This window comes from Leptodactylus fuscus, chromosome 2 (genome assembly GCF_031893055.1).
Source record: "Leptodactylus fuscus isolate aLepFus1 chromosome 2, aLepFus1.hap2, whole genome shotgun sequence".
Taxonomy (NCBI): Eukaryota; Metazoa; Chordata; class Amphibia; order Anura; family Leptodactylidae; genus Leptodactylus; species Leptodactylus fuscus.
The window spans coordinates 93,003,240-93,031,000 of NC_134266.1; the positions used below are offsets into that span (position 1 = coordinate 93,003,240).

Below are 27,761 nucleotides of genomic sequence, written 5' to 3' on the forward strand. Positions count from 1 at the left end.
CCTTTCAGGGTTTCTATTTCTGCTTTGAAGCTTCCTGATTGGTTGAGCTCCAGCCCCAGGTAGGTGTAGCTGTTGGTTTTCTCCAGTGTGGAGCCGTTCAGTGTGAATTGTGGGGTAGGGGCTTTGTTGTGGCCCTTCTTCTGAAATACCATGACTTTGGTCTTCTTGTGGTTGATGGGTAGAGCCCATGTGGTGCTAAATTTTTTCAGCACTGACAGGCTTTCTTGGAGGTCTTTCTCAGTGGGGGACAGGAGTAGGAGGTCGTCGGCGTATAGCAGGAACTTCACCTCACGGTCGTTCAGGGTGAGGCCTGGTGTTGGTGAGGCCTCTAGGGCTCTAGCCAGTTCATTGATGTAGATGTTGAAGAGCGTTGGGCTCAGGCTGCAGCCTTGTCTGACCCCTCGGGCCTGGTGGAAGTATGCTGTCCTTTTCCCATTCATCTTCACGCTGCATTGGTTTCCGGTGTAGGAGCTCTTGATGATGTTATACGTTCTTCCTCCTATTCCACTCTCTAGGAGTTTCAGGAGCAAACCCGTGTGCCATACTGAGTCAAACGTCTTCTTGAAGTCCAAGAAGCAGGCGAATATCTTGCCTCTTCTGGTGTTGTGCACGTGGGTCTTGATCAGGCTGTGCAAGGTGTAGATATGGTCCATGGTGCAGTGGTTTGGCATGAACCCTGCTTGGCTCTTGCTGAGGACCCCGTGTTGTGTGAGGAAGGTGAGGATTCTGTTATTGATGATGCTGTTGAACAGTTTCCCCAGCATGCTGCTGACGCAGATCCCTCTGTAATTGAGGACGAGGGTGAATAGTTTTGCCAGTGCCGTATGTTTGTCTGGAGAGCTGTATTTGATCATCTCTGGTAGGATGCCGTCAGGGCCACTGGCCTTTTTGCCTTTCAGCAGGGCAGTTCTTTCCTGTATATCTTTTGTGGTGATTGGTGAGTCCAGAGGGTTCTGGAAGTCCTCTATGACTTTCTCCATATCCCTCAGTTTGGTCATTATCTTTTGCTGTTCTGGGGTTAGGTATTCTTCAGGGATGTTCTTGTAGAGATCTCTGAAGTAGTTGAGCCAGATATTGCCGTTTTGGATGTGGAGGGAGTTTTTCTTTGCCTTTGTGCCCATGTGGTGCCAGGTCTCCCAGAATGAGCTGTCTTTGAGGGAGTCCTCGAGTTGCTCCATTTTGCGGGAGAGGTACCTCTGTTTCTTTTCACTGAGGATGCCTTTGTATTGCTTGCGTAGATTGTCATAGGCTTTCCTCGCCTCCTTGTTGTTGGTGTCTTTGTGTTTCTTGTTGGAGGTTGCCCTTAGAGTATGACGTAGAGCCTTGCAGTTGCTGTCAATCCATTTGTGAGACTGTTTGTTAGTAAGTCTCTTGGGCTTTGTCTGTTTCAGGCCTGCTAGTTCTGCTGTGGTGTACAGGATGTTATTGAAGTCCTTCTCTGCTTGGGTGACACCTTTTTGATCTGGCTGGTAAGAGCTCATATAGAAGTTTGTGAGCAGTTCCTTGATTCCGGGTCGGTTGGCCGCATTGGTGTATTTGGTGGTCCGGTGGCTGCCCCATTTAAAGAATGGTGGCAAGTTGTAGAGACCAATCTGGTGGGGCTGCTGTGTGGGTGGCTTGTCAGTGGATCGCAAGTACAGCAGGATCTGTTTGTGGTCCGACAGGTGTGTCTCAGGGATGACTATGAAAGCATCTATGTCTGCTGGGATTGCGTCTGTGATGGCATAGTCCACCACGCTGTTGCCCACGAAGTCCCTGCCGCACGTGACCACTAAGGCCAATCGGGTCTATTCCTGAGGCCGATGAGCCGCTGATTGGCAAATCACACTCCAACACAGTTCACGCACCCCAAATACACTACCACCACTACTTGTAATTTATAGTGCTTTTGTTTACATTGAGCTTAGAGATGAAATATGGCCGACACTAAGCTTGTTTGCTGGCTTCCACGGAGACACAAAGTTCCACGGCATTTTCAGTCTATTGTAATGTGAAGCAACTGGTTTGTGCTTAGACTTGCCTCCTACCAGGGTGCCGTCTCCTCTTTTCCACATCTTGGAAAGCTGAAAAATAATTTATAGGTGGTTGAGGTTGCTGTCCGGTCACAACTTTCCTTCTGACTGCTTGTGATGGGGTCAAGAAGTTGTAAAGCTGTAAACCTACCCTGGCAGAATATCTGGTCTTGTGATTGCAGGAAGAAACAGTCATACTTAGAGATGAGCAAATTTATAAAAAATTTGGTTCGGCTGCTTTGCCAAATTTTCCAATATGATTCGATTCAATCCAAATTAATTCACAGTGAATTGTGTTAAAAACAGCTATTTCCTGGCTGCAGAGAGCCTGTATAGTGGTGTAGAACACTGTGCCTTACAGTAACACGCATAGGGAGTCTGCCGTGCTTTTTAGTGATGTCCCACTAGGGAACTTGAACGAGCAATGCGCTGATCGCTGGTTCAACACTATAGATTGCAATACACGTGTACTGCAATCTATAGAGGAAATCAGCCTATGCAGACGCATAGGTTGACTTCCTCACTTCTGGGCAGGATCAACTAGGTACTGGGAGCTACTAGCAGCATGGGGTCATGTTTGACCATGGCATCCAAGGGGTGAAACCCCTGAATGGAGCTGTGCTCTGACCGGGGGTTATGGAACAGTGTTAGCTCTAAGTTACAGCTAACACCCGCTTCCAATGCTGCCCGCCGGCGGCATCTAATATTAGGGAAAGTTTGTTACTGCAACAAACTTTACGATATGGTCATTACATGCCATTACAGCCATTTTAGGAAAAAATGTGATTTCTTAACATGAAGCGAGAGGAAATCCAAATTCGATGCAAACTTAATATTTCCTGAAATTCGGATCAAAATCCACGTTGTCGGCTTCAATTGACTCATCTTTAGTCATAGTGATAAATGTAATAACCTAAATTAACAGGGTGTAATTGCTGTCTATAACCGATCACCAGTGGCAGGATCATAAACAGCAGCATCTATTTTCCACAAGCAGTCTGCTGATATTGATACAACTGCTTTAAAATGGAGAAAGCTTTGTGGCTTGTCAACATGTAGTTTTGTCAGATTCGAGTTATTTCTGTGACCATTGTGGGTTTTCTTTCATTAAACAAGAGGTACCAAGAATTTTGTCCATATATATTAGCATTTGCCCGCGACTTCGTCCGCGCCTCGTTGTTGGCGACGATTCTCCTGCACCCGCGTCTCAGCTGTGGTACAGCTCTGTATATGCGCGTGTACCCACCTTCTGGGCAACCTCCTTTCTCCCCCCCCAATCCCTCTCCCGTGCCCCCACCCCCTTCTCGCTCGCCCTGCCTCCCACCGCCAAACCACTCTCCCGCACCCGTGCGGCCCACTGCCCCCAAACCCTACAGTCCCCTGGGTACTCACAGACCCGGCACGCCCGATACACTTGTCGTGGCCCGCACAGCCAGGCTGCATGTCTGCGTCTCTCCGGAGCTGCGAGTAGCCACCACTTTCTCCAACTCCCACACTGTCCAGAGGCCCGCCCAGGGTGGAGCAGGGTGTAATAGATGGACCATTATGGGGATTACATTGCTGGTGGTAGCATACTCCCTCTGTCTAACTGGTTAGATGCCAGTTTTTGAAATTGTTGAATAAGCTATATACTTTCATAGACTATTCAAGTGTATCTCATGTAATCTATACAAATGTATTACTAAGGATTTCACAGGAATTTTGTGTATTTCTCAGGCCTTTGCAGTTCTCCTCCACATATTGCATTTGCAAAACTCAAAGAGGATTTCTCGGAAGAAAAGAAATTCATTGAAGGTGACGTCATCAGTTATGAATGTATAACTGGCTATGTATATGTACCTGGAGCTACAAACACTGTAATGTGTATGGCTGATGGAACATGGTCTACTCCTGATACATTTTGCAAATGTAAGTTATCCGTGTCTTTGAGCATTATTGTACTATATCTTAACATTGATATACATCATGTTATAAAGAAAAATGTGTGTATACCTTACACAAATATCTGTATAAATATATATACATTTTGTAGATGCTTCCCCATCCCAGGATGGGAGATGACAGAAAAAAAAAAAAAAAAAATTATGATTCTACCCTTTTTTGACTCTCAAGCCTGCCTGTATGTGCACCTGTAAGTTAAAGGGAACCTGTCACATGAAAAATGCTGTCAAGTGAAAATTGTTGGCTGCATGTTAGAGAACAGGAAAACCTGGGCAGATTGAATTGTATGAGAAAAGATTCAGTGTGCTTGTCATTTATTGATTTACAGTGGCTTGCAAAAGTATTCACGCCCCTTGAACTTTTTCACATTTTGTCACCTTACAATCACAAACACTAAGTGATGGACCAACACAACGTAGCAGATAGTTGTGAAGTGGAAGGAAAATAAAACACATGGTTATCTAAATTTTAATCAAATGAAAATCTAAAAAAAGTGTGACGTGCAAAAGTATTCAGCCCCCTACAGTATATCAATACTTTATAGAGACACTAGAGATGAGCGAACACTAAAATGTTCGAGGTTCGAAATTCGAATCGAACAGCCGCTCACTGTTCGTGTGTTCGAACGGGTTTCGAACCCCATTATAGTCTATGGGGAACATATACTCGTTAAGGGGGAAACCCAAATCCGTGTCTGGAGGGTCACCAAGTCCACTATGACACCACAGGAAATGATGCCAACACCTCTGGAATGACACTGGGACAGCAGGGGAAGCATGTCTGGGGGCATCTAACACACCAAAGACCCTCTATTACCCCAACATCACAGCCTAACAACTACACACTTTACACACTCAATACCACCTCTCTGACAGTAGGAAAACACCTTGAAACATGTGTATTTGGCACTTGCAGTGAGGAGAGCTTGTCACCAGCAGTGAATTTGGCCCTTGTAGTAAGTTGAGGTTGGCACCAACATTTGTTTTGAAAATCAGGGTGGATTGAGCCTCTAACCAGCAGAGTTTGGGCAAATTCATGGTGGAGGGAGCCTCTAAAAACCCCAGTTTGGACCAATTCATGGTGGAGGGAGCCTCTAAAAACCCCAGTTTGGACCAATTCATGGTGGAGGGAGCCTCTAAAAAACCCAGCTTGGACCAATTCATGGTGGAGGGAGCCTCTAAACAGCCCAGTTTGGACCAATTCATGGTGGAGGGAGCCTCTAAACAGCCCAGTTTGGGCAAATTCATGGTGGAGGGAGCCTCTAACCAGCCCAGTTTGGACCAATTCATGGTGGAGGGAGCCTCTAAAAACCCCAGTTTGGACCAATTCATGGTGGAGGGAGCCTCTAAAAAACCCAGTTTGGACTAATTCATGGTGGAGGGAGCCTCTAAACAGCCCAGTTTGGGCAAATTCATGGTGGAGGGAGCCTCTAAAAACCCCAGTTTGGACCAATTCATGGTGGAGGGAGCCTCTAAAAACCCCAGTTTGGACCAATTCATGGTGGAGGGAGCCTCTAAAAACCCCAGTTTGGACCAATTCATGGTGGAGGGAGCCTCTAAAAAACCCAGTTTGGACCAATTCATGGTGGAGGGAGCCTCTAACCAGCCCAGTTTGGACCAATTCATGGTGGAGGGATCCTCTAAAAACCCCAGTTTGGACCAATTCATGGTGGAGGGAACCTCTAAACAGCCCAGTTTGGACCAATTCATGGTGGAGGGAGCCTCTAAAAACCCCAATTTGGACCAATTCATGGTGGAGGGAGCCTCTAACCAGCCCAGTTTGGACCAATTCATGGTGGAGGGAGCCTCTAACCAGCCCAGTTTGGGCAAATTCATGGTGGAGGGAGCCTCTAAAAACCCCAATTTGGACCAATTCATGGTGGAGGGAGCCTCTAAACAGCCCAGTTTGGGCAAATTCATGGTGGAGGGAGCCTCTAAAAAACCCAGTTTGGACCAATTCATGGTGGAGGGAGCCTCTAACCAGCCCAGTTTGGACCAATTCATGGTGGAGGGAGCCTCTAAAAACCCCAGTTTGGACCAATTCATGGTGGAGGGAACCTCTAAACAGCCCAGTTTGGACCAATTCATGGTGGAGGGAGCCTCTAAAAACCCCAATTTGGACCAATTCATGGTGGAGGGAGCCTCTAAACAGCCCAGTTTGGGCAAATTCATGGTGGAGGGAGCCTCTAAAAACCCCAGTTTGGACCAATTCATGGTGGAGGGAGCCTCTAAAAACCCCAGTTTGGACCAATTCATGGTGGAGGGAGCCTCTAACCAGCCCAGTTTGGACCAATTCATGGTGGAGGGAGCCTCTAAAAACCCCAGTTTGGACCAATTCATGGTGGAGGGAGCCTCTAAACAGCCCAGTTTGGGCAAATTCATGGTGGAGGGAGCCTCTAAAAACCCCAGTTTGGACCAATTCATGGTGGAGGGAGCCTCTAAAAACCCCAGTTTGGACCAATTCATGGTGGAGGGAGCCTCTAAACAGCCCAGTTTGGACCAATTCATGTTGGAGGGAGCCTCTAAACAGCCCAGTTTGGGCAAATTCATGGTGGAGGGAGCCTCTAAAAACCCCAGTTTGGACCAATTCATGGTGGAGGGAGCCTCTAACCAGCCCAGTTTGGGCAAATTCATGGTGGAGGGAGCCTCTAACCAGCAGAGTTGTGGGAAAGCAGGGTGGAGGGAGCCTCTAACCAGCAGAGTTGGTGGAAATCAGGGTGGAGGGAGCCTCTAACCAGCAGAGTTGGGGGAAATCATGTTGGAGGGAGCCTAGTATTAGCAGAATTGTGCAACGCTTATGGTGGATGAGTATGAGGATGCGGAGGAATTGGAGTGGTTGAGTACAGACATGGAGTTTCATGTTGGGGTGCTTTACACAGGTGGGCACAAAAATGAAGGCTCTATCCAGTGGTGGTTCATTTTTATCAAAGTGAGCCGGTCGGCACTCTCAGCTGACAGACGGGTGCGCTTGTCAGTGATGATGCCACCGGCGGCACTGAACACCCTCTCAGATAGGACGCTGGCGGCAGGACAGGACAGCACCTCCAAGGCATATAGGGCAAGTTCAAGCCACAGGTCCAACTTCGACACCCAATACGTGTAGGGCGCAGAGGGGTCGGAGAGGACAGGGCTGTGGTCGGAAAGGTATTCCCGCAACATGCGCCTATACTTCTCACGCCTGGTGACACTAGGACCCTCTGTGGCGGCACTTTGGCGAGGGGGTGCCATCAAGGTGTCCCAGACCTTAGACAGTGTGCCCCTCGTTTGTGTGGACCGGTGAGAACTTGGTCGCCTACTGGAGGAACTGTCCTCCCTGCCGCCAACGTCACATGCTGGAAACATCTCCATCATATTCTGCACCAATTGCCTGTGGCAAGCATTGATGCGATTGGCCCTCCCCTCTACCGGAATAAAAGACGAGATGTTGTTTTTATACCGGGGGTCAAGGATAGCAAAGATCCAGTACTGGTTGTCCTCCATGATTTTGACAATACGCTTGTCGGTTGTAAAGCACCCCAACATGAACTCAGCCATGTCTGCCACAGTGTTAGTTGGCATGACTCCTCTGGCCCCACCGGAAAGTTCAATCTCCATTTCCTCCTCATCCTCCATGTCTACCCATCCGCGCTGCAACAATGGGACGATTCGAAGTTGCCCGGAAGCCTCCTGTATCACCATCACATCATCGGACAACTCTTCTTCCTCCTCCTCCTCCTCCTCCTCCTCCTCCTCCACCATTAAACGCGATGAAGCGGACAGATGTGTGGACCTACTCTCCAGCTGTGACGGATCGGATGCTATCCCTGACTCCTCTGTGTGATCTGAGTTATCCCTGATGTCAATCAGGGATTCTCTCAGAACACACAAGAGCGGGATTGTAAGGCTCACCATCGCATCCTCAGAGCTCACCCTCCTTGTGGACTCCTCAAACACCCGTAGGATGTCACAAAGGTCTCTCATCCATGGCCACTCATGGATGAGAAACTGAGGCAGCTGACTTTGTGGCACCCTAGGGTTTTGTAGCTGGTATTCCATCAAAGGTCTCTGCTGCTCAACCACTCTATTCAACATCTGAAACGTTGAGTTCCAGCGTGTGGGGACGTCGCACAAAAGCCGGTGTTGTGGCACATGCAGGCGTTGCTGGAGAGATTTTAAGCTAGCAGCGGCTACTGTCGACTTGCGAAAGTGGGCGCACATGCGCCGCACTTTCACCAGTAGCTCTGGAACATTGGGGTAGCTCTTTAGGAAACGTTGCACCACTAGGTTGAAGACGTGGGCCAGGCATGGAACATGTTGGAGTCCGGCAAGCTCCAGAGCTGCTACCAGGTTCCGGCCGTTATCACAAACGACCATGCCTGGGCCCAGGAGCAGCGGCTCAAACCATATTGCCGTCTCATCGAGGAGGGCATCCCTCACCTCGGAGGCAGTGTGCTGTCTGTCCCCCAAGCTGATCAGCTTCAGCACAGCCTGCTGACATCTACCAACGCCAGTGCTGCAACGTTTCCAACTCGTAGCTGGGGTCAATCTAACAGCGGAGGAGGAGGCGGTGGCGGAGGAGGAGGCGGTGGCGGAGGAGGAGGCGGAGGAGGGGGGTGTTCTTCTCGTGTCCCTGCCAGGAATGTTAGGCGGGGAGACGAGGTACACCGGGCCAGTTTGGGAAGCAGTCCTAGCCTCAACTACATTCACCCAGTGTGCCGTCAGTGAAATGTAGCGTCCCTGTCCGCATGCACTTGTCCACGCGTCGGTGGTCAAGTGGACCTTTGTGCAAAGCGCGGAACTAAGGGCCCGCCTGATGTTGAGTGACACGTGCTGGTGCAAGGCGGGGACGGCACACCGGGAGAAGTAGTGACGGCTAGGGACGGCATAGCGAGGTGCCGCAGTTGCCATCAGGTCCAGGAAGGCGGGAGTTTCAACAAGCCGGAACGCCAACATCTCCTGGGCCAGCAGTTTAGCGATGTTGGCGTTCAAGGCTTGCGCGTGTGGGTGGTTAGCAGTGTATTTCTGCCGCCGCTCCAATGTCTGAGAGATGGTGGGTTGTTGTAAAGAAGCGCCTGATGGTGCCTTTGATGGTGCAGGAGAAGGAGATAAGACAGGAACAGGGGAGGATGAGGGAGAAGTCAACAAAGTGGCGGAGGCAGATGAAGTGGTGTCCTGGCTCGTCCTCTGGAGTGCATCGCCAGCACAGTCAGCAGTGGCAGTGGCAGAGGCAGAGGCAGTGGCAGAGGCAGTGGCAGTGGCGTGAACGGCAGGCAGCCTTTGTCCTGCCGTTGCTGCCTGCCACTGATTCCAGTGCTTGGATTCCAAATGACGGCGCATTGAAGTGGTGGACAGGTTGCTCTTCTCAGAGCCCCTAATCAATTTCGAGAGGCAAATTGTGCAGACAACACTATATCTGTCCTTGGCGCATTCCTTGAAAAAACTCCACACCTTCGAGAAACGTGCCCTCGAGGTGGGAGTTTTTCGGGGCTGGGTATGAACTGGAACATCTTGGGAGATTCCGGGTGTGGCCTGGCTTCGCCTAAGCTGCTGACCTCTGCCTCTGCCTCTAGCTACCCTTTTTGGTGCTGCACTTGCCTCAACATCCACACTACTTTCCCCGCTTGACATCCCCCTGTCCAGGTCGGGTCAGTGTCCTCATCATCCACCACTTCCTCTTCCAACTCCTGTCTCATCTCCTCCTCCCGCACAATGCGCCGGTCAACTGGATGCCCTGACGGCAACTGCGTCACATCATCGTCGATGAGGGTGGGTTGCTGGTCATCCACCACCAAATCGAACGGAGATGGAGGAGACTCTAGTGTTTGAGCATCTGGACACAGATGCTCCTCTGTTAGGTTCGTGGAATCGTGACGTGGAGAGGCAGGTTGAGGGACAATGAAAGGAGCGGAGAACAGCTCTGGGGAGCAGGGACAGTTGGGGTTATTGTTCTGTGAAGCTTGGGAATTTTGGGAGGAAGGAGGACAAGACTGTTGGGTAATAGGAGGAGAGGAGGCAGAGTCTGACTGGCTGCTGGACAATGTGCTGTAAGCGTTCTCTGACAGCCATTGCAAGACCTGTTCCTGGTTCTCGGGCCTACTAAGGTTTGTACCCTGCAGTTTAGTTAATGTGGCAAGCAACCCTGGCACTGTGGAGTGGCGCAATGCTTGCTGCCCCACAGGAGTAGGCACGGGACGCCCTGTGGCTTCACTGCTACCTTGCTCCCCAGAACCATTCCCCCGACCTCGCCCACGGCCTCGTCCACGTCCCTTTCCGGGAGCCTTGCGCATTTTGAATTCCCAGTTAGAAATTGGCACTATATACCAGTAGCAAAAATTGTGGGTGCACGTAACCCCAATATATTCTTTGAATTCCCAGTCAGACAATGGCACTATATACCAGTAGCAAGAAATGAGGGTATTTATAACCCCAATATATTCTTTGAATTACCAGTCAGAAACTGGCACTATATGGCAGTAGCAAGAAATGAGGGTATTTATAACCCCAATATATTCTTTGAATTCCCAGTCAGACAATGGCACTGTATACCAGTAGTAAAAATTGTGGGTGCACGTAACCCCAATATATTCTTTGAATTACCAGTCAGAAACTGGCACTATATGGCAGTAGCAAGAAATGAGGGTATTTGTAACCCCAATATATTCTTTGAATTCCCAGTCAGAAACTGGCACTGTATACCAGTAGTAAAAATTGTGGGTGCACGTAACCCCAATATATTCTTTGAATTCCCAGTCAGACAATGGCACTATATACCAGTAGCAAGAAATGAGGGTATTTATAACCCCAATATATTCTTTGAATTCCCAGTCAGACAATGGCACTGTATACCAGTAGTAAAAATTGTGGGTGCACGTAACCCCAATATATTCTTTGAATTACCAGTCAGAAACTGGCACTATATGGCAGTAGCAAGAAATGAGGGTAATTGTAACCCCAATATATTCTTTGAATTCCCAGTCAGAAACTGGCACTGTATACCAGTAGTAAAAATTGTGGGTGCACGTAACCCCAATATATTCTTTGAATTACCAGTCAGAAACTGGCACTATATGGCAGTAGCAAGAAATGAGGGTATTTGTAACCCCAATATATTCTTTGAATTCCCAGTCAGAAACTGGCACTGTATACCAGTAGTAAAAATTGTGGGTGCACGTAACCCCAATATATTCTTTGAATTCCCAGTCAGACAATGGCACTATATACCAGTAGCAAGAAATGAGGGTATTTATAACCCCAATATATTCTTTGAATTCCCAGTCAGAAACTGGCACTATATGGCAGTAGCAAGAAATGAGGGTATTTATAACCCCAATATATTCTTTGAATTCCCAGTCAGACAATGGCACTGTATACCAGTAGTAAAAATTGTGGGTGCACGTAACCCCAATATATTCTTTGAATTACCAGTCAGAAACTGGCACTATATGGCAGTAGCAAGAAATGAGGGTATTTGTAACCCCAATATATTCTTTGAATTCCCAGTCAGAAACTGGCACTGTATACCAGTAGTAAAAATTGTGGGTGCACGTAACCCCAATATATTCTTTGAATTCCCAGTCAGACAATGGCACTATATACCAGTAGTAAAAATTGTGGGTGCACGTAACCCCAATATATTCTTTGAATTCCCAGTCAGAAACTGGCACTATATGGCAGTAGCAAGAAATGAGGGTATTTATAACCCCAATATATTCTTTGAATTCCCAGTCAGACAATGGCACTGTATACCAGTAGTAAAAATTGTGGGTGCACGTAACCCCAATATATTCTTTGAATTCCCAGTCAGAAACTGGCACTATATGGCAGTAGCAAGAAATGAGGGTATTTATAACCCCAATATATTCTTTGAATTCCCAGTCAGACAATGGCACTGTATACCAGTAGTAAAAATTGTGGGTGCACGTAACCCCAATATATTCTTTGAATTACCAGTCAGAAACTGGCACTATATGGCAGTAGCAAGAAATGAGGGTATTTGTAACCCCAATATATTCTTTGAATTCCCAGTCAGAAACTGGCACTGTATACCAGTAGTAAAAATTGTGGGTGCACGTAACCCCAATATATTCTTTGAATTACCAGTCAGAAACTGGCACTATATGGCAGTAGCAAGAAATGAGGGTATTTGTAACCCCAATATATTCTTTGAATTCCCAGTCAGAAACTGGCACTGTATACCAGTAGTAAAAATTGTGGGTGCACGTAACCCCAATATATTCTTTGAATTCCCAGTCAGACAATGGCACTATATATCAGTAGCAAGAAATGAGGGTATTTATAACCCCAATATATTCTTTGAATTCCCAGTCAGACAATGGCACTGTATACCAGTAGTAAAAATTGTGGGTGCACGTAACCCCAATATATTCTTTGAATTCCCAGTCAGAAACTGGCACTATATGGCAGTAGCAAGAAATGAGGGTATTTATAACCCCAATATATTCTTTGAATTCCCAGTCAGACAATGGCACTGTATACCAGTAGTAAAAATTGTGGGTGCACGTAACCCCAATATATTCTTTGAATTACCAGTCAGAAACTGGCACTATATGGCAGTAGCAAGAAATGAGGGTATTTGTAACCCCAATATATTCTTTGAATTCCCAGTCAGAAACTGGCACTGTATACCAGTAGTAAAAATTGTGGGTGCACGTAACCCCAATATATTCTTTGAATTACCAGTCAGAAACTGGCACTATATGGCAGTAACAAGAAATGAGGGTATTTGTAACCCCAATATATTCTTTGAATTCCCAGTCAGAAACTGGCACTGTATACCAGTAGTGAAAATTGTGGGTGCACGTAACCCCAATATATTCTTTGAATTCCCAGTCAGACAATGGCACTATATACCAGTAGCAAGAAATGAGGGTATTTATAACCCCAATATATTCTTTGAATTCCCAGTCAGACAATGGCACTGTATACCAGTAGTAAAAATTGTGGGTGCACGTAACCCCAATATATTCTTTGAATTCCCAGTCAGAAACTGGCACTATATGGCAGTAGCAAGAAATGAGGGTATTTATAACCCCAATATATTCTTTGAATTCCCAGTCAGACAATGGCACTGTATACCAGTAGTAAAAATTGTGGGTGCACGTAACCCCAATATATTCTTTGAATTACCAGTCAGAAACTGGCACTATATGGCAGTAGCAAGAAATGAGGGTATTTGTAACCCCAATATATTCTTTGAATTCCCAGTCAGAAACTGGCACTGTATACCAGTAGTAAAAATTGTGGGTGCACGTAACCCCAATATATTCTTTGAATTCCCAGTCAGACAATGGCACTATATACCAGTAGCAAGAAATGAGGGTATTTATAACCCCAATATATTCTTTGAATTCCCAGTCAGACAATGGCACTGTATACCAGTAGTAAAAATTGTGGGTGCACGTAACCCCAATATATTCTTTGAATTCCCAGTCAGAAACTGGCACTATATGGCAGTAGCAAGAAATGAGGGTATTTATAACCCCAATATATTCTTTGAATTCCCAGTCAGACAATGGCACTGTATACCAGTAGTAAAAATTGTGGGTGCACGTAACCCCAATATATTCTTTGAATTACCAGTCAGAAACTGGCACTATATGGCAGTAGCAAGAAATGAGGGTATTTGTAACCCCAATATATTCTTTGAATTCCCAGTCAGAAACTGGCACTGTATACCAGTAGTAAAAATTGTGGGTGCACGTAACCCCAATATATTCTTTGAATTACCAGTCAGAAACTGGCACTATATGGCAGTAGCAAGAAATGAGGGTATTTGTAACCCCAATATATTCTTTGAATTCCCAGTCAGAAACTGGCACTGTATACCAGTAGTAAAAATTGTGGGTGCACGTAACCCCAATATATTCTTTGAATTCCCAGTCAGACAATGGCACTATATACCAGTAGCAAGAAATGAGGGTATTTATAACCCCAATATATTCTTTGAATTCCCAGTCAGACAATGGCACTGTATACCAGTAGTAAAAATTGTGGGTGCACGTAACCCCAATATATTCTTTGAATTACCAGTCAGAAACTGGCACTATATGGCAGTAGCAAGAAATGAGGGTATTTATAACCCCAATATATTCTTTGAATTCCCAGTCAGACAATGGCACTGTATACCAGTAGTAAAAATTGTGGGTGCACGTAACCCCAATATATTCTTTGAATTACCAGTCAGAAACTGGCACTATATGGCAGTAGCAAGAAATGAGGGTATTTGTAACCCCAATATATTCTTTGAATTCCCAGTCAGAAACTGGCACTGTATACCAGTAGTAAAAATTGTGGGTGCACGTAACCCCAATATATTCTTTGAATTCCCAGTCAGACAATGGCACTATATACCAGTAGCAAGAAATGAGGGTATTTATAACCCCAATATATTCTTTGAATTCCCAGTCAGACAATGGCACTGTATACCAGTAGTAAAAATTGTGGGTGCACGTAACCCCAATATATTCTTTGAATTCCCAGTCAGAAACTGGCACTATATGGCAGTAGCAAGAAATGAGGGTATTTATAACCCCAATATATTCTTTGAATTCCCAGTCAGACAATGGCACTGTATACCAGTAGTAAAAATTGTGGGTGCACGTAACCCCAATATATTCTTTCAATTACCAGTCAGAAACTGGCACTATATGGCAGTAGCAAGAAATGAGGGTATTTGTAACCCCAATATATTCTTTGAATTCCCAGTCAGAAACTGGCACTGTATACCAGTAGTAAAAATTGTGGGTGCACGTAACCCCAATATATTCTTTGAATTCCCAGTCAGACAATGGCACTATATGGCAGTAGCAAAAATAGTGGGTGTATATAGCCCCAATTCTATTGCTAGGGGACTTGCAGGGTATTTCTGGGGTGAAGGTGGGGGGGCACACCGTTGGAACGGGTATCGGGGGTATATATCGGGTATACGGGAATACACTGACAGTGTATTCCATTCAGGATCCTGGGAAAGCTGGGTTGCGGCGATTGAGCCCGTCAGTGCCACGTTACACTGACAAGCTTCTCCCTGGAATTTAGCTCTTACAAGAGCTGTTGTGGTTGTCTTCTCCTTCCTATCTAGCCTGTCCCTGCCTACCCAGAATCTAAGCCCTAGCTAACTGGACGGAAACCTCCGTCCTCGGTGAATTGCAAGCTCAGAATGACGCGAACCTGGGCGGCGCTGTTCTTTTAAATTAGAGGTCACATGTTTTCGGCAGCCAATGGGTTTTGCCTACTTTTCTCAACGTCACCGGTGTCGTAGTTCCTGTCCCACCTACCCTGCGCTGTTATTGGAGCAAAAAAGGCGCCAGGGAAGGTGGGAGGGGAATCGAGTAATGGCGCACTTTACCACGCGGTGTTCGATTCGATTCGAACATGCCGAACAGCCTAATATCCGATCGAACATGAGTTCGATAGAACACTGTTCGCTCATCTCTAAGAGACACCTTTCTCTGAAGTTGCAGCTGCAAGTCTTTTGTCCATTCATGTTTGCAATATAGCTCAAGCTCAGCCGCATTGGATGGAAAGCGTCTGTGAACAGAAATTTTCATGTCTTGCCACAGATGCTCAATGGGATTTAGGTCTGGAGTTTGACTGGGCCATTCTAACACATGAATATGATAATAGTTTAGACATTTTTGGATACAGCAATACTTATTATGTTTATTTTTAATTGATTACCTTTTTTTTTATATGTCTATTGGGATTTTATCTTTTAACCCCTTCCCGACATGCGCCGTAATAGTACGGCGCATGTCGGGTCTGTAACTATGGCGACCGCCATAGCCGCTGGGTGTCTAAGAGACACCTTTCTCTGAAGTTGCAGCTGCAAGTCTTTTGTCCATTCATGTTTGCAATATAGCTCAAGCTCAGCCGCATTGGATGGAAAGCGTCTGTGAACAGAAATTTTCATGTCTTGCCACAGATGCTCAATGGGATTTAGGTCTGGAGTTTGACTGGGCCATTCTAACACATGAATATGATAATAGTTTAGACATTTTTGGATACAGCAATACTTATTATGTTTATTTTTAATTGATTACCTTTTTTTTTATATGTCTATTGGGATTTTATCTTTTAACCCCTTCCCGACATGCGCCGTAATAGTACGGCGCATGTCGGGTCTGTAACTATGGCGGCCGCCATAGCCGCTGGGTGTCTACTGCTTTAAGCATTAACCCCTCCGGCGCCACGGTCAAAGGCGCCGGAGGCGCCATTTTCCCGGCCGCGCATGGGCGCCGCCATTTTGCCCGGGGACGCCGGCTCCTGGAGCATGCTCCAGGGCCGACGTCATGTTGCCATGACAGCCGGGAGCCTGTACAAGGCTCCCAGGCTTGTCTGCAGATTCTCTCTTTTGCAGGCTGGTCTATGCAGCCTGCAAAAGAGAGGATGATTTTTTGCAATGCATTGCAATGCATTAGCATTGTAATGCATTGCATTAGTGATCAGACCCCCTGGGGTTCAACACCCCTAGGGGGTCTAATAAATGCAAAAAAAAAAAATATATATAAAAAGTATTAAAAGTTCAAATCACCCCCCTTTCCCTAGAACACATATAAAAGTAGTTAAAAACTGTGAAACATATACATGTTAGGTATCCCCGCGTCCGAAATCGCCCGCTCTACAAATCTATAAAAATATTTTTCCTGTTCGGTAAACGCCGTAGCGGGAAAAATAGTCAAAAGTGCCAAACCGCCGTTTTTTCACAGTTTTGATTCTGATAAAAATTTGAATAAAAAGTGATCAAAGCAATAACATTTCCCGAAAATGGTAGAACTAAAAAGTACACCCGGCCCCGCAAAAAAAGACGCCCTATGCATCCCCGTACACTTACGTATAAAAAAGTTACGGCCGTCAGAATATGGCGACTTTTAGAAAAAAAATTTTTTAACACAGTTTTGGATTTTTTTTAAGGGGTCAAAATGTAAATAAAACCATATAAATTTGGTATCCCTGGAACCATACCGAAACACAGAATATAGGGGACGTGTCATTTTGGCTGCACAGTGAACGCCGTAAAACCAAAGCCCGTAAGAAATCCAAAATTCAAATCCACCCCATTCTGAATTTTTTTCCTGCTTTCCAGTACATTATATAGAATAATCAATGGTGGCATCATGAAGAAAAATTAGTCCCGCAAAAATTAAGATCTCATATGGCTCTGGGAGCGGAGAAATAAAAAACTTATGGGGTTTAGAAGGAGGGGAGTGAAAAACGAAAAACGAAAATCAAAAAATGCCATCGGCGGGAAGGGGTTAAGTTGTGTTTTATTTATGCAGTTTATTGTGCGTTGCCTGGAGCAGGGTGTAATAGATGAACCAATATGGGGATTACATTGCTGGTGGTAGCACCCTCCCTCTGTCCAACTGGTTATGCCGAGTGCACACATGCATCACTTTCCGCCCTTTGTGTTTCCGCTTAAGGGGCCATTCACATGGAGTTTTGAGGCGCTGTTTTTGCGACAATAAGGCTGCCTTCACACGGAGTAACGTCGGCCTTGTAAAAATACAGGCATAAAATCACTGTCCATAGACTGCAATGGATTTCTTTGGTTTAGTTTTATGCCTGTATTTTTACAGCCGTAAAGTTAATTGCAATGTATTTCAATGGGTTGAGTGTGTATACGGACCGTGTTATGCCACGTATACGCCGTGTAAACACACTCAACCCATTGAAATACATTGCCATTAACTTTACGGCCGTAAAAATACAGGCGTAAAACGAAACCAAAGAAATCCATTGCAGTCTATGGACAGTGATTTTACGCTTGTATTTTTACAAGCCCGGTGTTACTCCGTGTGAAGGCTCCCTAACTGTGTAAAGAATCAGCACTGCAAAACAGAATCCCATTGAGTTCAATGGGTTCCGTTTTACGTGCAGTACCCATTGATTTGAATGTGTACCACGCGTAAAAGGGAACCCATTGAACTCAATGGGATTCTGTTTTGCAGTGCTGATTCTTTACACAAGTTAATGTGGCAAAAGCAGTGCCACAAAACTCCATGTGAATGCACCCTAAATCCCCAGAAAAACTGCATAAGGGTGCATGCACACTACGTAACGCCGGGCGTGTATGAGAGCCGTACACGCCGGCGTTACAGCAGGGCTGCCGAACACTTCCCATTCACTTCAATGGGAGCGCTCGTAAACGCCGCTGTTACGAGCGCTCCCATTGAAGTGAATGGGAAGTGTTCGGCAGTCTGCTGTAATGCCGGCGTGTACGGCTCTCATACACGCCCGGCGTTACTCAGTGTGCATGCACCCTAAGGATGGCTTGCTGGTGGTTAGTTTAAAAACCCATTCATTTCAATGGGTTTTTAAAGCAAACCCACTGTCCATATGCAGCCTCTCCGCAGTGAAACCAGTTTTTTTTCCCATGGACACAAAGTCCTGAATGTCCAACTTTGTGTCAAGACAAAAAAAAAAAAGGTTTCTCCACAGAGAGGCTGCATATGGACACCGGCGGTTTGCTTTAAAAACCCATTGAAATTTTCTGGGGATGTAGGCGGAAACACAAAGGGCAGACAGCGGCATAAATGTGAACGCCGCATTAGATGCCAGTTTTTGAAATTGTTCAATAAGCTATGTACTTTCATAGACTATGCAAGTGTATCTCATGTAATCTATAGATAAAGGTACCATATTTAGGTATGTGCCTCTTAGTGGAATTATTGTAAATATACTTGCTAATCTAATGGTTAAACCATCTTAGAAAGTTCACTTGATATTGGAGTATAATTTCCATTCTCTACTCCCATAAGAGTATAAAAGTGCAGTAACCAGTAGTCAGAGAGAAGTATAAGAAAGAGTGACTTGAACGGCAAACAAAATACTTTTGTCATATTTTAAAGTACTATCAAACCTTAACAGTGTACAAATATATTACTAAGGATTTCACAGGAATTTTGTGTATTTCTCAGGCCTTTGCAGTTCTCCTCCAGAAATTCCATTTGCAAAACTCAAAGAAGATTTCTTAGAAAAAGAGAAATTCATTGAAGGTGACGTCATCAGTTATGAATGTATAACTGGCTATGTATATGTACCTGGAGCTACAAACACTGTAATGTGTATGGATAATGGAACATGGTCTATTCCTGATACATTTTGCAAACGTAAGTTATCTGTGTCTTTGAGAACAATCATTGTACCACATTGTTGAGCAACTGTATCCTAATATTGATATATATCATGTTTTAAAGAAAAATGTGTGTATACCCTACACAAATATCTGCATAAATATAGCTACATTTTTTTAGAAGCTTCCCCATCCCGGGACAGGAGATGACATAAAAAAAAACAAATTATGACTCTCAAGCCTGCCTGTATCTGCACCTGCAAGTTAAAGGGAACCTGTCACATGAAAATGCTGTCAAATGTAAATTGTTGGCTGCATGTTAGAGAACAGGAAAACCTGGGCAGATTGATTTTTATGGGAAAAGATTCCGTATGCTTGTCATTTATTGATTTACAGTGACTTGCAAAGGTCTTCATACGCCTTGAACTTTTTCACATTTTGTCACCTTACAACCATAAACTTTAACATAAGCTCAGTAGGATTTAGGTCTGGCCTTTGAGTGGGCCATTCTAATACATGAATATTCTCTCATCTAAACCATTCCACTCTTGCTGGAAAGTCAATCTTCCTCCAGGTTTTTTCCAGGATTGCCCTGTATTTAACCCCATCCAACTTCCCATCAACTCTGACCAGTTTTCCTGTTCTTATTGAAGAAAAGTACCATGTTTCACAATGGGGATGGTGTGTTCAGGGTGATGCAATGTTACTTTTCCGCCACACGTAGCACTTTGCATTTAGACCAAAAAGTTCAACTCTGGTCTCATCTGCCCAGACCACCTTCTTCCACGTTTGCTGCATCCCCTATACGGCCTGTGGCAAACTGCAAATGGCACCTAAGTCTTTCAACAATGGTTTTCTTCTTGTCACTCTTCCATAAAGGTCAGATTTGTGGAAAGCATGACTTCTAGTTTTCCTTTGGAACGCTGTGGATTTCTGCAGCCCGTCCAGAGTGACCATGGGCCTCTTGGCCGCTTCTCTGACCAGTGCTCTTCTTGTTCGATCTATTAGTTTAGTTGAGTGGCCATATCTTGGTAAGTTTGCAGTTGTAGAATACATTTAAGGATGATGATTGAACAGTGCTTCTTGGGATGCTCAAAGCTTGGGATATGTTTTTATAACCTAGCTCTTCTGTAAACTTCTCCAAACTTTATCTGTCTGGTGAGTCCCTTGGCCTTCATGATGCTGTTTGTTCACCAGTGTTCTCTAACAAACCACTGAGGCCTACAGAGAACAGGTGTATTTATACTAAATTACACACAGCTGGACTCTATTAACTCATTAAGTGACTTCTGAAGACAGTTGCTTGTACTGGAATTTATTTAGGGGTATCAGAGTACAGGGGGCTGAATTCATTTGCATGTCACACTTTTTAGATTTTTATTTGATTAGCATTTTGAAAACCATGTGTCATTTTTGTTCCACTTCACAATTATCTGCTACTTTGTGTTGGTTTATCACACTCATCAATCTCACTAAAATATATTTAAGTTTTCCTCTTTCCTTACCTGACGTGGAAACATCTTACCCCCTTCCAGTCGCACCTCTCATCCTGTCTCTTCCTTTTTCCCCCTTTTTGCCCCCCTTCCCGTATGTCCTTCCTCACCTCAGTTATACACAGCCTAGTCTTCTATTTTATATTCCCTGGTTCCCAGTAGGGGGTGGGGTGTTGCGCTGACCTTATGCAACTTCATTCTCCCATCTATTACGGAATTTCTATTTTTATTATTTATTTATCTGTTTCTATGATGCTAATACATTGTCCGTTCTTGTTCCCACGTTTTTGTATGGGTTCACCACATACCTTCATTGAGTTTATGTTTTCTACTGTCTTGGTTGCTTGCACACTTCCAGCTTTCTTATTTGGCATTTGTGTTCTTGCTCTCCCTCGTTTTTCTTTGAGAAATCTGTACTGAAATTTGAGTAAACATAAAATAAAGGTTGTGAAAGGTCCTCTTTAAAGACACCTTGTAAGGTGTTTTTTTTTTTTTTGTTTTTTTTTAGAACTAAACAGGACTAAGTATCTAAGTATCATTTAACCATCTCTCCTATCATGTTCTAGGTAAATGTATGGCACCTTTGTCAAGCTGTCATACTGGTAGCATGACTGACCCTTCCCCCCCAAAAAAATTGATTTACATGCTACTAGCTTCATACGCTTCTATTGTCGCACAATATATACAAAGTTATAAAACGGTTTCCAACTCAAATCAGTATCAAAGATCAACATCAGAGCATTAACAATGAAAATAACTTCACGCATCTTCTGGTTGGTGGATGGTCGAGCCCACGTGGCCCCCATTCTCTTTAATAGGAGCACCGCATATAGCTGAGTACTAGACCTCAGCTATCTTTGTCACGCCCATCGAAGTTAAATGAGACCGTGGTTTCGTCCATCCACCAAGCAACATACCTATATTCAGCCTGGTTGTGGTCAGGCTGAATTCCCAGCTGTTGGGGAAAATAAAAAACTATTTTCAGGCCCAGTGAGAGTCAATCAGATATCCTCTATCATTTAGGTGTATAAAGTGCAGTTACATTTAGTGACTTACAGGTCATGTCTCTAACTGTAATTGATCACATTTCCTCCGCCCCCCCATAATGAATAATACTCCCAAATGCATCTTTATAATAGCAATGTCTGTGTGTATCCTGTATAAATAGTGCCCCCTTATTAATAATGTCCCAGGTATTTACTAATTAAAAAGTTTTCCAGGTTATTAACAAAAGAAAAAAATCTGTGGAGCTCAAAAACCTAGGACCCCAATGATCAGCTGTTTGAATGCACTGTGGTATCTGTGTAAGCACCGTGCCCTTTTTCATTAGCATTTTGAAAATCATGTGTTATTTTTGTTCCACTTCACAACTATCTGTGGATTTATCTGTGGATACCACAACACTGTGGTATCTGTGTAAGCGCCGTGACCTCTTCTCTGTTAACATAGTGTCATTATCTCATAGTGGTCATGTAATGTAACTACAGTCTCGTCCTATACACGTCTATGTGACAAGATTGTGGTTACAAAGTTACTTGTAAAAGAAAAAAACAGCGCCAAGTGCCAAATAGTGTAATACAGTACAGTGACAACAAAAATGAATATAATGATGGAAATGTGCTCACTTTATGTAGTTGTGACAATAGCTCACAACTACGATAAATGCTCGTAAAATGGTGCTCTAATGGCGTGGACCCTTATGGAAGCAGCCAAATTCCTTTGCCATAGTAGTAAAAACCACACGTCTGTTAAATCCAAAAAGAACACAGGAGAAGAATCCCCAGGTGAAGAATAAAGGAGATCACTGGCGCTGGTCCGTGGAAGTAGTCTTTAGTTACAGCATAAGCAAAGTGATGGGATGCCCTTTTTCAAGTGCAAAATATGACAGGGCTAGAAATAAACCAAAAAGATAACCATTTATCACAAAAAAAGGGTGGATACCCCATCCCCCAGGTCAAAGGGGCAAGATCAAAGGGCCATCTATTCAAAAAAAAGTTTAAAAAATAATAATAAAAAAGAGGAGAAGAAAAAAAATAATTTAATTAATTAAAAAAAGTTAAAGAAATATAGAAGTATAGAAAGATTCTATACCTGTCATATTTTGCATTTGAAAAAGAGCATCCCTTGCCCGAAATGCGTTGAGTTTATGCTGTAAATAAAGACTACTTCCACGGACCAGCGCCAGTGATCTCCTTTGTTCTTCACCGGCGGCTTCTTCTCCTGTATTCTTTTTGGATTAAGACTGTATTTACATCACACGGTCACAATAAACAGACAGTGTGTGATATAAACAGGTGCCATAGCCCCTTCATACAACTGAAAAGAGGGCGGAGGGGGTACTGATCTCTTATTGATAATCTGTCCTAAGGATAGATCATCAATAAAAATGAACTGGAAAGTCCCTTTGATAAAATCCAATTGCCACCTTATAGGGGTTGTCCAGGACGACCACTTTTTTAATATGATGCTGAGGAAGGTTCTCCAGTGTCTTTCAGCACATTCCAGTCCTGCTGCTCCAGTGTTTTCTTCCAGAGGACGTTCCCACAGCACTGTGACATCCCATGTCAGTGACCTCAGTGGTCATGTGCAGTGGGGACTTCCGTCAGAAAAAACACCAGAGCAGTAGAACCAGACTGCGGTGGGAGACATCAAAACAAGGTGTTATGGCCCACAGTGGCCCTTGCACATGGTATTATGGCCGACATCGTCCCCTGCAGACAGTATTATGGCCCACAGTGCCCCCTGCACATGGAGTTATGGCCCACAGCAGCCCCTACACATGGTATTATGGTCTACAGTGGCCCCTTCACACGGTATTATGAACCACAGCAGCCCCATGGCATGGTATTATAACGCACAGTGGCCTTTACACACAGTATTATGCTCCACAGTGGCCCCTGCACACAGTATTATGCTACACAGTGGCCTCTGGACGTGATATTATGCTCCATAGTGACCCTGCACATGGTATTATGGTCTACAGAGGCCCCTGCACATGGTATTATGAACCACAGCAGCCCCTGGACATGGTATTATAGCCCACAGCAGCCTCTACACACGATATTATGGCTAACAGTGGCCCCTGCACACAGTATTATGCTCCACAGTGGCCACTGGACGTGATATTATGCTCCATAGTGGTCCTGCACATGGTATTATGGTCTACAGAGGCCCCTGCACATGGTATTATGAACCACATCAGCCCCTGGACATGGTATTATAGCCCACAGCGGCCTCTACACACGATATTATGGCTAAAAGTGGCCTCTGCACACAGTATTATGCCCCACAGTGGCCCTGCACATAGTATTATTCCCCATAGTGACCCAGCCATGAACTATTATTATACTCTGGGGCCTTTTCAGATCCCAGAGTATAATGATCAGAGGTTCAGGGGAGGTGACAAGCATAAAAACCAATATCATTTACCTTTCCTGGGCTCCGTCGCACTCCCCGCTGCTTTCAGATCTCTTCAGTGTCATATCAGACATCACATAGACAAGGCCAGCATTGTGATGCATAATGAGCCCAGAAGACTGCTGGGAGTAACACTAGATCACAAGAGAGGTGAGTAACATTGTTTTTTATGTTCCCTCACCTCCTTTGGGTCTCCGATCATTATACTCTGGGGTCTGAAAGGGAAAACGGAAGGGGAAGTGGAGGCAACCATGAGCAGGATAGGGGATAGGTAAGTACTGTAAATAGGGCCTGTTACCTGCAGGGGTTACTCCCACAGGTAACGGCCTATTAATAGAAAAAACAAACAAACAAGTATTTCTCACCTACCTGTGATCCCTTGATGGAGCTGCCACCTCATGTTCTTGACCTGCACATAGAATGTCTGCATCTCAGTGCAGGAGGCGCGATCACGTCATAGGATCACCGCCTATGGCGAGATGCAGACATCTCCTAAACTTGCCCAGGACACTCAGCTTTGTTTTTGTTTTTTTGTTTTGTTTTTTAAACGGTCTTTGGCTGGTTTAGGTTAAATAAATAGTAAAAATGCCGCCCCTCCAAGCAGTGAGGATAGTACCGCCCGAGGCAGCCACCTCACTTCGCCTCATTACAGGTGCGCCCCTGGCTGGTAATCATGCTCTGTAAAATCTGATTGACATCTTTCTTGGTATTAAAGTCATCTGGAAGCTTCAAAACTCCTTCTGCAATGTGGAGTAGGCAGAATTGCAGCTGCTGTTTCCATTATGCACACTAGTATGGTCTGTGCTTGCTATGGCTTTAAGTGACTAGGTGCTTACACAAAATCTCAGAATTAATTCAGGAGGTTTTCAGCTAATGTCGGAGTCCAGGAACATGTCACAGGTTATCTTTACTGGTGTCTCTACCACATGATTTGAGGCAAATTTGCATAAAACATAGAAACATTTCAACTGTTTTAACTTTACTTTTCAGTATCAGGCAGCTTATGTAGGCAAATAATAGGAGAGGTGGTTAAATGGTGCTAAGCATTGTGGGGCTGGTTTGGGATTGAAAAACACCTGACAGGTTCCCCTTCATGCAAAATGAGATTACACATATATGAGATACTGTTTATGTCCAGGAAATAAAAATGAGACAAGTGCTTGTAATCCATTTTAACCATGGATAAAACTAGCATGATGTCCCATGACAAGGAAAGCGGTTGTACTATTTTGAATTCAGAATATCTATTTTATGCCAAGTGTAGTATTACCATACAGATGTAGCAGAGTTACCCTGAACTTCTGCAAGTGGATACTGCTGCAGCATTAATTTTTATCACAGTTGTCAACAAAAAAATCAACGAAAAGTAATTGCAAATTATTTTCCAATGACTTTTCATTGGTTTTTGTTGTCTTCCGTGATAAGATATCATACTGCAGCAGTTTAACCAAAGGCAGCAAAAGTTTGGTTAACTGTGCAACATCTGTATATAGATAGAGATTTCGTTCTGAGCAGACAGGTATCATAAGCAAAATCACTACAATGTTCTGTCATTTAGAAGCCAAGACCAGAGTGTTGGTACAAACTATATTACTAATTAATTTGTAATTCATATCACTTTAGCAAATGTCTGTGGCTCTCCACCACGTCTTGAATATGCACAAGCCAAAGAAGGATATTTGGATAGAACTACATTTCCTGTTGGTTCAAAGATTTCGTTCGCATGCCGACCTGGTTTTATTCGCGTTCCTAGCAGTAAAGCAGTTGCAACATGCATGGACAACACCGAGTGGCTTATGCCAGATACATTCTGTGCACGTGAGTTGTACTGTTTGCTAACAACTACATAGAGTTTCAGATAATGATAATGAAAATGTAAGCGCTTTTTGACCAATATTAGAACATTACAGTATCTGATTTACAAACATTGGGGCAGAATTCTAATAGTAATGGACAAAAATTCTGTTATAATTTGCTTAATAAAACTGGGATGCATGCTTTACATCTCATTTTCTAAGTGTTTTAGACACTTAAGGGTGCATTCACACGGAGGAAAATGGTGCTGAAATTGGTGTAGAATCCGCGTCAGTTTGAGCACTAAAAAACAAAGCCTCCCTCCTGCTAGCAGAAAAAGGAACCCATTGACTGCAATGGGAGGCTTTTTTTCAGTGCTGAAATTCCACACCAAATTCCTCACCATTTTCCTCCGTGTGAATGGACCCTTAGGGTCATTGCACATGGAGTTTTTTGGCACTGATTTTGACGCTGAATCTGCCTCAAAATCAGCCTCCCAAAAAATACTCCCAATAGAACTCTATTGGGAGGCTTTTTTGGAGGCTGATTTTGAGGTGAATTCAGCGTAAAAATCAGCGCCAAAAAAACTCCATGTGAATGGACCTTAAAGGTAAGTTCACACAGGGTTTTTTGGTCAGGATTTTGAGGCTGTATCCGCCTCAAAGTCCCATTGAAATCAAGACGGCTCCCGTCGCCTCGCGACATCCGCCTGAAGACACTCCCTCCTGACTAGGCCCATTCATTTGAGCCTAATCCGAAGCGGAGTGTGCGACTGTATGCCGGTGTACAGCACCGGCATCCAGTCACAGCTACCCGCATTTTGGACCGGAACATGAGGCAGCCTCTGCCTCAGGTTCCAGTCCAAAAACTCAGTGTGAACTTACCCTAACAGTGCTACACCTTATCTGCCAGGTGGGTGGTACTTGTTAAAAACTTGGTGGAGCTTCATATGCTAAACTGTGCCCCAGATAATGCACCAAAATTTTGGACAGTACATCAAAAGGTTGCCAGAAATGAGCAGTGTAAAGTTAGGCATGACAGTCTAAAGGTATGTCAAATTTTCAAACAGCATTAGACATTTTGGAAAAGGTGCTGATGATTGCGTAGGGGCAGAGGTCAAACTCTGCAGACAGTGTAGGCTGCGGTTGTGTGGTTTGCGGCCTACACTGACAGCTTTCAGCTGTATGTGCAATTTCAGGGATTCTCTGTTAGTGAGCAATCCGGGCAACCGCACGCATACCAGCATAGAGAACTCGCCGTGCCTTCTCTGGCACGTGTGCCATAGGTTCGCCATCACGGGTATAGTCGATATTTGCACTAACTTTGAACTGGCTAAAACATGCACACAGACATTATTTTAATTTCTTCCCCATTATTTTCCAACTACAGTAAATCCTCCTTAGAACACCATCTCTATAAGTATATGTTCACTTAGCGGAAAAGGTGGTGGAATCCGCGGCAAGATAGGTCATGTTGTTTGTTCCACTACTAGCTAGTGCGAAAAAGAAACGAGCGGCTCCCATTCAATGCAATAGGAGCCATATTTGCAGGCGGATTCTGCGTCCAAATCCGCCTGCAAAAAAACTCTGTGTGAACATACTCTTATTCACACAGAGTATTTTGGCGCTGATTTTGGCACAGAATCCGTAGCAGAATCAGCGTGGGAAAAAAAAGCCTAATTTATTATGGGCTTGGCTTATGTCGCCCTACTCTGACATTCCTATGGGCAGAATGTAGTGGTGATGTTGCAGCCAAAGAAAACGCTCTATTACTTCAGGCATGTTGTCACTAGTGTTTATTAAGGTAGATGAAGTTTGGCACAGTGAAGGTTAATGTCATTTTCAGAACAATTAAGAACAGTTAGGATTCTGGAACAACATTAGAAATATATTAACAGAACAGAACACTTCTTCTGTCATGACCACGACCGTCCCATAGTGAGAACAGTGATTGCCCATTAGCTTTGGAATTGCACCGCACAGACAGAAAGTCACACCGATCGCGACAGAAGTCTCAATAGAACATGATGAATGCC

General features: G+C 44.5%; 1 protein-coding gene across 3 annotated transcripts in view; it reads left to right on the top strand.

The window, feature by feature from the left end:
- Positions 1-27,761, top strand: part of LOC142194776 (complement receptor type 1-like) — a 114,184-nt gene that overhangs the window by 29,491 nt on the left and 56,932 nt on the right. For 2 of the 3 annotated variants that reach the window (XM_075264121.1, XM_075264122.1), the window contains 3 exons: positions 3,729-3,920; positions 18,868-19,059; positions 25,556-25,750. In XM_075264121.1, coding sequence (XP_075120222.1) covers positions 3,729-3,920; positions 18,868-19,059; positions 25,556-25,750 — 579 coding nt within the window. The remainder of the gene's footprint in view (positions 1-3,728; positions 3,921-18,867; positions 19,060-25,555; positions 25,751-27,761) is intronic. The other variant, XM_075264123.1, reaches the window with a different exon arrangement.